At 33.9% G+C, this 12,789-nt stretch overlaps 1 protein-coding gene across 1 annotated transcript in view; it reads left to right on the top strand.

Annotated features, from left to right (window-relative positions):
* The window catches only part of LOC123555487 (uncharacterized), a 39,106-nt gene that overhangs the window by 18,361 nt on the left and 7,956 nt on the right, over positions 1-12,789 (top strand). Inside the window, exons 2-3 of the mRNA XM_045346094.2 lie at positions 5,583-5,704; positions 6,853-7,072. Coding sequence (XP_045202029.2) covers positions 5,583-5,704; positions 6,853-7,072 — 342 coding nt within the window. The remainder of the gene's footprint in view (positions 1-5,582; positions 5,705-6,852; positions 7,073-12,789) is intronic.

Here is a 12,789-nt window from a genome sequence, read left to right as displayed (position 1 = left end):
GACCTCTCCGTTAGGTGGGAGACATGCACTCAAGAGCATCTCAGAAATTTCCAGAGCCTAGATCGGGATAATACTGAATGCTGGTACAGTATAGTTTAGATCAGAATGTAATTGAATGCAAGTACAGGATAGTTCAAGATAAAAATACCCATTTTTGATTTGAAAATCAATTTGTAATCAGGAAATGTACTTGAAATGTTTACTGTAGTTATGTTTCCCATAATTTAAAATGTCTGCGTGTTGAAGAAACAGACAGGAACGTACATTTTGTGAAAATGAATTTGAGTTCGGAAGTGTTGCGCTATTTTACGACATGGAGTGCTACCAACGCTAGTTTATCAGAACGCTAGCAAAAGAGTAGACTGAGCTTCAACAAATATACTGAACAAAAAATAGCTGAACCACCATTTGCTATTTTGTCAATTAAACATTACTGACGTTTTTTTTTTATCAATTAAGTATACTTTTACATCAACATGTTGTTATTAACGTGTCGAAATTTCAGAAATGTCAAATTACACAAAGATATAAATATATATCATCATCTTTTTAAAGTCAAAAATGTACGCATAAAATGTGTGTGTGTGTGTGTGTTTGTGTGTGCGTGCGTGCGTGTGTGTGTGTATGCGTGCGTGTGCGTGTGCGCGTGCGTGTGTGTGTGGTGGTATGTGTGTGTGCGTGTGTGTGAATATTAAACATTCTTTGTGACTTTTTTAAAAAATGGGCTGAAGGCATAAAATGAATAAATTTATCTGATAGTATAGTTTGAATTTACTGTTTAGAAATCTTTTAGATAACATACTGCTCTAAGAGTACAGGATAGTTCAATATAAAACGGCAACATTTAGAATGCGCAATAAATGAGGCATCTCTCCGGTATGAATATTAAAGTTTAATATGCGCAAGAGTTGCATTTATAGACCAGACAGCTTTGAACCGATATAATTTAATAATACACACGTAATTCCTCTTGTGTATAAGACTAATTTAAGAATAATTTCAGAATATTTGAAAACACTGTGTAAAGTTAACGATTCATTTTTTTTTTTTTTTGTTATTGGTCTTCGTAATCAGATCAAGGCAATTTTCGCGACATCCTTTCAAAGTATTCTCCCCGCAAAGAAACAAACTTTTGGAGTCTTGCTATCACTGACCTAAATTCTGCAAAGAAGTGTCCCTTTTAGTACACCATTGAGGCACTTGAAAACTGCATAACAAAGAGCACTTTTATATTAAAGGCATAGTGTTTAAATGCAAGCAATTTCTTTAGCAAGGGAAATAGGAAAAAGTCACAGGGACTTAGCTCCTTGCTCAGCTTAAGTAACATTTACTTGTTTTAAGAAAGACTGTACTATACAATTTAACTTTTGTGGGCCGGCGCCTTGTCATGAAAAGGTCGTATGCCTTTCAAACGTCTACTTTGGCGTTTATTTTGATAAAAAAAATTTGACAGCTGTAAGTACTTTATTTTTGTAGATCTTGGTTTTAATTTCTTTGCAAGGAATGTGTAAAACAGAGCCGCTAGATTTGAAGAAAATGGCATATAAAACCTTCTTGGCATGTTTGTCCTTTCTGCAGCGACCAGCCTTGCCTGACTTTAACTCAATCATTGTATGTTATATATGCGTCGCTGGGGCTCACAATAATAAACCCAAGTTTCATCCCCAGTGAGCAACTCAAACATTTTTGTTGTATTCTTTCAGCTGTTTATTAGCGAAGTCTAAACGCCTGGACTTTTGGTCTGTTGTCAACAAATGGGGAGCCCATCCAGTACAAACCTTCTTCAATCTTTAAACGGTTTGTCAAAATATGATGGACAATCCCTCTGAAATACCTAGTACGTGAGCTATTTGAGAAATAGTATATCGACCACCTTCTTCTGCCATACTCCTAATGACAGAAATGGGTTTTTGTTTTTTGTTTTTATTTGTTGCTGCAACAACGGGCCTGTCTGGACGGTTATTGTCTTGAAGACTATTTTGACGCCCTTGAAATGTTTCAGAACAACGAAAAACTGTTCTTATGTCACTAAAGAATTACCATGGATATGACAAAATTCAGAAAAGTTCTCTTCTGGAGATACCCGCAATAAATCCCTGTCCTTCATGTAAGCTCTGATTTTCTTTTTTCTTTTGTTTCATTATAGCATTGAATCAAGCCAATGCATATGAGAGTGTATTATTCGCCTATGCATGCCTTTGTCAGTTGCTACAGAATTAAATCGATATTTCAAACATCTGGTATTCCCATGCTGTTATGTTCAATGTGGTTTCTATGTAAGGCCATAAGTGACAGAATTTATTTTTCAATTTTCACTGTTTGCCTTGTTCTCGGTGCTTCCGAGGGATCTACTTTCCAGATTTTATTGAATCACCCTCGGATGATACTTGAATTCAGAAGGTATAACCCAGTCCCAAAGTAACAAGATACCTTATATTTCCTGCAATAAAGGAACTTTGTATTGCTCTCTGACTCTTATTGTAGTCTTAGCAACATATTAAGTAGTTACGTTACTAAAAATGATAAATTCATTTCTACAAATTAAACTGTCCGACCAATGCAATCAGAAAACAGTTTACACTGGCTTTCATGGTGACTAATTCGACTGTTACATGCCCAAACAAATCTTTCTGATATTGCTTCTTTAGTTGTATAACATCTAAAGGTTATATAAACTTTTCAATATTCAACTATATTTTAGGATTTACAAGCAGGGTGATACGTACAGCGTATCTTTGACGTTCTGTTTGGCTTTGTTGGGTTTAACGTCGCACCGACACAATTATAGGTCATAAGGCAACGTTCCAGCTTTGATGGTGGAGGAAGACCCCAGGTGCCGCTTCGTGTATTATTTCATCACGAGCGGGTACCTGGGTAGAACCACCGACCTTCCGTAAGCCAGCTGGATGGCTCTTTGACGTTTTGTATCTTCGAACTCTTGAAATTATTTTATATGTGAAAACTTGCTTGTCGTATAAACGCCGACACGACCTTGACATTATTGGAATTGAGTGTATATGGATTGAAATCTCAGTTCATAATAAAGAAACTTCTTCTTGGCTTGTTTTATCGCCCACCTAATTCAAATGCTTTTACAGATCAACGTATTGAAGAATCTACTGACTTAGCGTATAATACTGGAATTGAACAAAATCTGGAAAGTAGATCCCTCGGAAACACCGAGAACAAGGCAAACAGTGAAACAGTGAAGACTAAGTTATAACCGGGTACAATAATTTAAATTCAGCCAATACTACTTCGGCTAGGAAACTTACTGCTTTATGTATCCAGTTCGGGCTTACACAATGTATTGATGAACCGACACACTTTACAGAACATTCATCATCCATTATTGACCTTTTCTTACTTCGGAACAAAACCCCCCTCCTTCTATTTTTAGTTTTGAATGATACTTAAAATCAACCATCTGCCCATTTTCGTCAAGTCTTTGTGTGTCATTATCATTATTTTCACTTTTCTACAATTATAATCAATAATTGTACTTCATGGCATTCATGTAAAATTGACTTCAGTAATCTCATATACTACCCTGAATGTGTAATTGTTTCACACAGGAAAAGGTCTATATAAGCCATCGGCTTTCGATCCTATCATAAGCGTATTTCTGAATTTGTTAGACTGTATACAATTTGTAAACTATGTATTTCGCAAATAAAATATGTTTAAACAAAAAATGCCAGAATCTTATGGGAGGTAAAACAAATTGTTTTTGCCCTGTCCTGTCCGTCCGTTCGTCCGTCTGTCATACTTTATTTCAATCTCGATCAATACCTGGAGAATAATTTGACCTAGAACCTTCAAACTTCATAGGGTGATACGACTTACTGAGTAGATGACTCCTGTTGTTTTGAGGGTCACAGTGGCTTGAGCATGGAAAACCGTTTCCGATTAATAACTTAAGAACTACTTGACCCCAAAATGTTGAAACTTCATATGATGATTAGACATGCAGAGTAAATGACTCTTATTGATTTTGGGGTCACTCGATCAAAGGTCAAGGTCACAGGGATAAGAACATGAAAACCATTTCGGATCAATAACTTGAGAACCATTTGACCCAGAACCTTCAAACTTCATAGGGTGATAGGACTTACAGGTGTAGATGATCCCTATTGTTTTTGGGGTTACTCAGTCAAAACTTAAGACCACGGGGCCAGAACAAGGCAAACCGGCGAGAGGCCGGAGCATAGGAAACCGCTACCTATCCATAACTTGAGAACCACTTGACCCAGAACGTTGAAATTTAACAGGATGATTAGACATGCTTAATAGATGACCCCTATTGATCTTGCGGCCATTCGTTCAGAGGTCAATGTCACAGGGTCCAGAATACAGAAAACCGTTTCCAATCCACTTGACTCATATCGTTGAAGCCTCATAGGATGGTGGATGATCTGCATTGCATTTCAGTTACCAAGCCAACCACCAGTGGTTGTTTGACTATCGTTCCTGTCCTCTATATATACTTCTTACTTATTTACTACTTTGCTTTAGGGAGACATATGCTTTTCTATAAAAGCATCTTATAGAAAAGCATCTTCTAGTTTAGACTAAGGTTAATTGAAACGCGTAATTAACTAAATCAGTTTGGTTTTTGAAAAACAAATCTGGAAACAAAATCTATAATATATCCAATTAATTAACAAACAAAATAATATTAAAAAAAGGACAAGACGCCCGTTTTAACATTATTGTTGTATTTTTTGACAAATACTTTGCTATGATGTATGCCCTTCATAGAGTGTTTTTGCCATTTTGAAATAATTTGTGATATAACTTATTTCAACGTAAATTATTAAGAGTATAGCATGTAGGTACAAGTTTCATTATATTTTAACTCAGGATAAATTGTGTTGGACACAAAAAATAACTAAATACATTTACGCATACGTATATTTTTGCCATCTTCCTACCAAAAGAAAATAAAAATTAAAAAAAAAAAATAAAAAAAAAAAATAAAAAAAAATAAAATAAATAAATAAAATAAACACGGGAATTACTAAAAATATCTGTGTTTTCCGAAAATACAGTATTCAATCTTTATTGAGATATAATGTCATTTGTGTGTGTTAGTTTATACCGTTCAGAATTTACTTTAGGTAGATTGTGAAGGAAGTTCTACAACTTATGTTAATCACTCTCGGCACCTCATTCCTGATGGAATCCATCGCCACGATGGTATGAGAGAAGAAGCCAGTTTCCCTTCTAATGCCGAGTGCCAAGCAAGGGAGCTATTGGTACCATTTTTCACGTCTTTGGTATGACGCGGCCGGGGATCGAACCCACGACTTCACGCGCTGGAAGCGGACGCTCTACCACTAGGCTATTGAATTGTGTGCGTTAATATTTGATATTTTTGTCTAAGGTCCAGACCCTCCTTAAGCATTGTAACTCTTAAAAGAGTGAAGATGGTTTCTTTAAATTTTCAGGTTAGAAAGGCAAAAGAATGTTCTTCGTGAATATTTTGTTATCTATATTCCTAATACAGATATTGTCAAGGAACGACCTATATGTAGATCTGGTTATGCCTATCAGTTTTGTATTCATTTTATGATTTTCAGCAAGAGATCGACTTTGTTGAAATAGATCCTACTGACACTTACAAATGGATACTTCCGTCTTCATTTGACGTCGGTGCCAGTTTGACACTGTATGTCACAATTCCAATTCAACCCTTTGATCAGTAAGTATTTAAATATAAAATTTCATATATTAAGTGTTGTTGTTTTTTTTTTTTTGGTGTATTGACATAAACCATTTTCTCTTTAATTTTATACAATATGGTGCTTTGTCACTAGAGTTGGAGCTTAATACAGTGTGGAAATGTTTTGTTAACTATCAAGGTATTTTAGGATGCGTATTAAGTTGACTAGCCACATATGCGTTGTAACTCCATATTTGCATTCTTTCCAGGTTACAGACGGTTCCAGGGCTACGTTCTAACTCTAACTTGCATCACGGTTTAACTTTTTGTTTATTTTTTCTTCTTATGTTTTATACAGTCATTATGCCACCCCATGCTCCCACCCCTGTCTTTATCGATTCTGTTATGGTAACCCATTTCGGTTAAATGCATCTAGATATTGAGTATTTGTTTTATAAATCCCTCTTTTAACTGAATCATCCACTGGTATTTTCACACGTTAAAATGTGGTCACGTCTGTAACCTTTACCCTGCTAAATTTCTGAAGCAACGCTATAGCGTCAATGTTTACTGTAGCTATGTTTCCCACAATTCAAAACATCTGCTTGGTACAAAACAGAATAATTACAAACAAAAAGTAAGCTTAAAGTAATCGCAAAATAATCCTGATTAAGACTGGTTACTGAGAAGTATTAATCCATTATCAATCATTATGATTATTTTTGATGAATAACTCATGTCTTTTACATATTCATTACAAAACTAGCCACTGTAAAATTCCAGCCAGCCTGACTAATGTCATTAAGAAGATGATACCGTAAACATGATTTAAAGGTTTATCGTTTCTCTTGAACATGTATCCCAGTCATATAGTTTGTAAATACAGTTTTCTGACAGGTAAGACAAAACAGATCATGTGTCCAAAAATGCCTTTTCTGTATCTAGAGTGCTATTCAATAAATACAGTTATAGTGTCGAACTTATAGGCATTGGCTCTGTAATGACCATTGGTAAAACACGTATTCTCCGTATGCGATTTCGGCATTCTCCGATTTTTAACGGAAAGTCATATGTGTGTGCAGCGATATTTACATCCGAAGAATGCCGAATGAGAATAGCGAATCATACGGAGAATGCCGAGTATACTTACGAGTCCAATACCCTAACACTCTATATGCATTTTGCAGAATTAAAATGAACATCGTTGATACCATCAAAGAGAACCTCGACATCACTGATTCTGATCCGGAAATCGTGTTGCACCATTTGGTGTTTCGTCATAATAACGCACATGTAAACTATTTCAAGAATGAATGGGGGACTGCTGGTTCTTCCGTGACACCACAACCAATAACGAATGGAAAGACTCACGCCATAACGTTTGAAGCACATGCAGATTTTATCAGGGTATGAAACATTTTATTTATCATAATGACGTTATAATGACAGGAACATGTAAACACAGGTGGCAGTATCATTGATCGGTCACCCCTCCCCACTCCCGTCCCCTAAGACCCCTGATACAATCCTGAAAAAATAATCTGACATTCTCAGGAGTTCCTATATATCCCCACCCTACAAGACCCCTGATACAACCGTGAAAAAAATCCAATTATCAAAACCGTAATTATATTAGAAGGTATAAAGTCTGCTATATATCCATTTTCCATACATACAATGTGGAGCATAGGATATCGTCGACGCATTCTGACGTCATATCGCTGCACCTATCATCCTTGTATTTCAAGTTAAAGGACGTCATCTTGGAGTTGGCAGTACCTGCGTTGTAACACGCGATCTGATTTCAGTTTCAAGATGTTTTCAACAAAGCAAAATACAGTGAAAGAGAAATAATTTGCTGATATATAGTCATTCGTTGCATCTGAATTAGATGAACTTTGGCATTGCAGACCTTTTTATTTAAGTGAATGATAGGTGTAGCGATATGCAGTCAAAATGCGTCTGAGTCGCCGAAAGGAGGATTTCCTATGTTCCACATTGTTTGGAAAAAGGATATATACTAATAAACTTTGATAATGTGGCAGTTGACCTTAATACAGTCGACATTGTTTATTTTCCCAATACAGGAAACTAATAATTACTTTGCAATATAGCCCCAAGATAATTTCATAATAGATTATCTTTGAACACCCCTGGACTTAATGGCCTCAACTGCCACATTATCAAAGTTTATTAGTAGCAGACTTTATATCTTCTTATAAGTCACTGTTTTGATAGTTGGGATTTTTTTGGGTAGTGTCAGGTCTTGTAGGGTGTGAATATTTAAGGAACGCCTAGGAATGTCAGATTATTTTTCAGGGTTGTATCAGGGGTCTTAATGGGGTGGATGGGATGACCAATCAATGATACTGCAATCTGTGAAGGTAAACAAACTTGAAAATTACTAAGCAAGCGTATGAAACCGCAACCCGCGCAGAAACTTATTTTTCTATTTTTTCTACACCTTTCAGTGACATAAACATATACATCCTTAGTGTTGTTAATACTAAAACACTAAGTAGTAGGTGTGTGTGTGGGGGGGGGGGGGGGGGGGGGGGGGGGGGGGGAACAAAAGCGGCTACTATGCATCCCCTAGACTTTTTTTTGTAGGTACTGAACTGTTCGGTAGGACCAACTCTTTCGAAATAAAAGATGTTCTCATGAAACAAAACCTCTTTTGAACTATATATTATTTTACTGTTTCCATGGTAACCGTTCATTTTTGGAAAGAACAACCATATAGATGATGCTCAGTCATATCTTGGTCAGTTTTGTTGATAAAACAATATAAATGGTATCAAAATGGAGCTAAGATAGTTGCCTTTAGATAGCAATATCTTTTGTTAATTAACTAATTTGCATATTCATGAATATTAATTAGAATATAACAAAATGACAAAGTTTTATTTTAAATGTACCAAACCTTTTATATCTGATCTTAAAGTCTCTTAGTGTTTTCTTAGATAGTATTTTGTGACTCAGGTGTTATTTTTACTCCAAAATTGATATGTTTAGCTAATTTTCATAAAATGAACCACTGCCACAACCAACGTCTCAGGGAAACAAAATACCACTAAAATTGAATAAAATGATTTTATCAATTGTTATCAATAAATCAAGAATTTTGTGAGCTATATTGCTTGGAAATATGATTAAAAACACGTTTAATGTAGGAATCAGTATGTGACATACTTTACACATGTTACGTTACCATTTCAGATACCTTGTTTTATTACATCAATTATTTAGACAATATATTTCAGACAGTTTGATCTGTTCTTAAAGTTTGAATTTTGTTACTCTGAAGGTAATTTTTTCTACATTAGATAATTTAGCTAATTTGCATATTGAAATGAACCTATGCTAAAACATAGGAACACGATGAAATAAACTGTGATCAATCAACTGGTGATTATTTGAGCTGCATCATATGAAAATGTAGTGCTAATACTTATTTGAAGGAGGAAACTGTTTGTAACATACTTTACACATGTTACGTTACATTTTTTAGTAATCTTGTTTTATTTTATTGTTAATTTCTTACAAAAAAAATGTATTGGAATATTTAGTTAACAAGTTATTAAATTACAAAGTAGTGTAGTTCATACTTCTCAAGCAATGAGATTTTTTTCCGTAATGGCGCTTTAAAATACTTTACCTCTATATTTTGTTGTCTTTAGAAATACATTTGTATGTAGGGAGAAATTCGAATCATTGTTATCAATATTATGATATCATTGCTTTTGATACTTATTATGTATATGTGCTATGTATTATGTGTTCAGAAGATATAAAATATGATTAAATCAAAATCATTTCCAAAAGATATTTTCATTTTCTTGCAAACTCTGCATAACGTATCTTGTGTTTCTATCTAAGAATTCCAGTCGCGGTTGATAAACTTTCTTAGGTGTAGAAAGTATTTAAAACTTATATGAAGTTCCATAAAACTTAAACCATTGGTTTTTTTGTCAGTTAAATTCGCATAACGTATCTTACTTGAAAATCAGAATAAAGGACTATTGGACAATTCAAAAAGATATCACTCAATACAGTTAGATTTTGTGTATTAAAATCTACACTTACCCTAGTTCTTTTGATTCAGGCTTTGTACGCAAGTGTACAGTACGCACTGACTTTGAAAATAGTTTGCATTATACACACCTATGCTAGGAACAGGCAAAAATGGTCAAAACTGGGCTGTATTGGAGCTGTTGTTGATAAATGACTAAACATACCGCGCCAATAGTGGCGCCAATGTGTCACCTCATTATTGTTCTACACTATAAATATATAAGCACTAATACCAATAACTTATTTCTTTATATAAGCTTAGGACAAGTGAAAAACGTAATGTGACGAGTTAACGTAGAATCAATGCCCTAGCACTAGCATAAACAGCTAAAACAGTGTTCTGTTACTGTAAAATGGAATCATGCATGGTCAGCTTTTAAAGAGAACTTGCAAGAACTCTCTCCCTTAATTATTGACTGTGTTAAAGCAATTCCCTTCAAACTGGATTTTCTCCCTTACATTAGCTAAAGTCGTGTCAATCATGACCCAAGTCAATAACTCTTTGTCATGGATTTTGCATTGATCTGAAATTTTGCTTTAGGTAATACACGGCAATTAAGCTCGCATGTTACTCCATAGAAAGCAACAAAACATGTTGCCAGTTTTTGATATAAATCATGTTTTATAGATTCATATAGAAATATTATTATTGTAAAGATATAAAACATGTCTGTAAAAAAACGACATTATGTTAGCTTATGATATAGCGAAATTCGTGTTGTCATGTAACAGAAAATGAAAACATTTAGGGGCCTAGATAAATTTCTTTTCTTTTCTTTGGAAACTTTGAATACCGTTAAATACTGAAATCCAAGAATTATTCCATAAACGAGCTTTCCCACAAAAGCATGTATAATAGTTTTCCTCGAGATGAAACGAAACTTGTGTGAAGATACATGTATTCCCATTTTGTTTGATTGTTCTTGTCCATATAACGGTACTTTTGATTAATTTTCATGCCTAGAAGTTTACTCTTTAAAACATGATAAAATAATGTAATAAACTATGCAATCACTGTATTTGACAGGCAATGGCAAAACAAACGAAAAAAAAAAAAAAAAAAAAAAAAAAAAAAAAAAAAAAAAAAAAAAACCCGAGCAATTTTACAAACTTAAAAAACATACATGTTACTAAGACACGCACACACGTTTTATTAACTGGCCTTGATCCTAGGTTTTCCATAGAAATCAAGAAAAGAAAGAATCTATTTCATTATGAATCAAATTTCTGAATTTTCTTATCAGCATTGGTGTATATGTATCCGAACTCACTTTTTGTTTAAAAAAAAGCTCTAATTCACCCTTGTCTACTTATTTATAGTGTCTAAATTACTTGTAAAATCAATGATGATAATGATATACATAAATCAAATATGCCATTCAGATATGTGTTTGTACATACTGTACAATTCAATCATGTACAGTTCGTTTTCGTAAACATCATGTTTATAAACATTAAAGATTGCGTTTTGTAACCTTAACTCAGGGTTCCATATTTTAGTGTCTTGTATAAGAAACACGCGAGCTCAAGCTAAAACAAAACATAATCAAAAAGTACAATGGTCATTTTGCAAGTAGAGAAATTTTGGATTGAAAACGTGTAAACACGTATGACCTAGTAATCGAACTATAATCAAATTTATTGTGTAAACTAAAGTCTTTAGCTGTAAAGGTGGCTATTTTGCATGCTTTCCACGAACAAAACCGTGACAAAAATGTAGGTCGTACTAAAGAGATAATCCTACCGTGCAAACTCATGGAAAGCATGCTATCATAAATGTGTGGGTTTTTTTTCTTGTTGTTGTTGTTGTTTTTGTGTTTTGTTTTGTTCTTAAGCTTGGATTTCATTTCTAAAATATACATGCTATTGCGTGTCTGTTAATTTCACCCTTTCTTTGCACAGCGTGGAAACCATGCTGTGTCTTTTGTTTAGATAAATGTACACATTCTCTCCCCCTCTCGCCAGCTTTCAATGAGCGCCTAACTTGCAAATTACACTATTTCATAGGAAAATTATTTTTTGACGTACTTCTTCTCCTGTCGTCGAATGTTTCAATATTCAAAAGATATTTAGCTTTCGGTCGGAAATAATGTAATTTATGTTGATTTGTATTGTTCTCATACCACACAGTTGCAATCACTTAAACAGTTGGGTGAAAAATTAAATCTCTGTTCTATTCTGTTCTGTTCATTTTTGTCTATTTTTGACTAATGAGACAAATATGAACGTTATTATTTCCAAAATCTATATTGAACCGTAGGTCATGTGCTGGTATATGACTTCTGTAAATTATCACCATTTAAGTAACATAACTTAAGAAATCCAACAGTTTTTAATTTCTTCAGACACTTTGACGTTAAATGGAAGCAAGAAGCTTTTACCCTATTACAATTATAAATATACCATTGTATTGTTTATAAAGTCAAGAACACCTACATATGTGTTAATAAGTTGTCATGTTTTGGAAAATATTATAGGAGTGATCGTGTTTGTATACAAATCCGTTGTATATTCTATTTTTAGAACTGATAAGACAAAGATCGGGTGGTCAGACGCCGAGCGTCCATGTTTTTCTGTTAACAGTGATGTTTTTCTAACGGCTTAAACTTTCTTAAAACATAAATGATATCAATAATTTTTTGATCAATGGAAAGAATATAAAACAAGCAATTTATTGATAACTTTTAAATATTATTTTGATATAAAATGGATTTATTACGAACGCTTAACTTACAGTGTTTTTTTCTAAAAGTTTGGAGCATCGCTACGCCGCTATTAAAATCAAATGTCATTTAAAACGGTTATTCTTTTTCAAAAAATATTTAAATAAGAAAATATGAAAATCGTAAGCATTTCAAAACTTTTTAAATTTTAAAAATCCATATATGAACGAAAAAGTTATTTAAAATTGAAAATTCTGATCCATACACAAACAGTGTAAAAACATTTTGTTTTGCCCACCGCCAGATAAACAGGTGTTGATGCGTGACGTCAGGGCGATCTCTCCTATTTGCCTCTAAAGTAAAAGAAATTGAAAAGTTTAGTGATTT

Source organism: Mercenaria mercenaria, chromosome 7, assembly GCF_021730395.1.
Source record: "Mercenaria mercenaria strain notata chromosome 7, MADL_Memer_1, whole genome shotgun sequence".
Taxonomy (NCBI): domain Eukaryota; kingdom Metazoa; phylum Mollusca; class Bivalvia; order Venerida; family Veneridae; genus Mercenaria; species Mercenaria mercenaria.
This window is presented reverse-complemented; position numbering and strand designations above follow the sequence as displayed.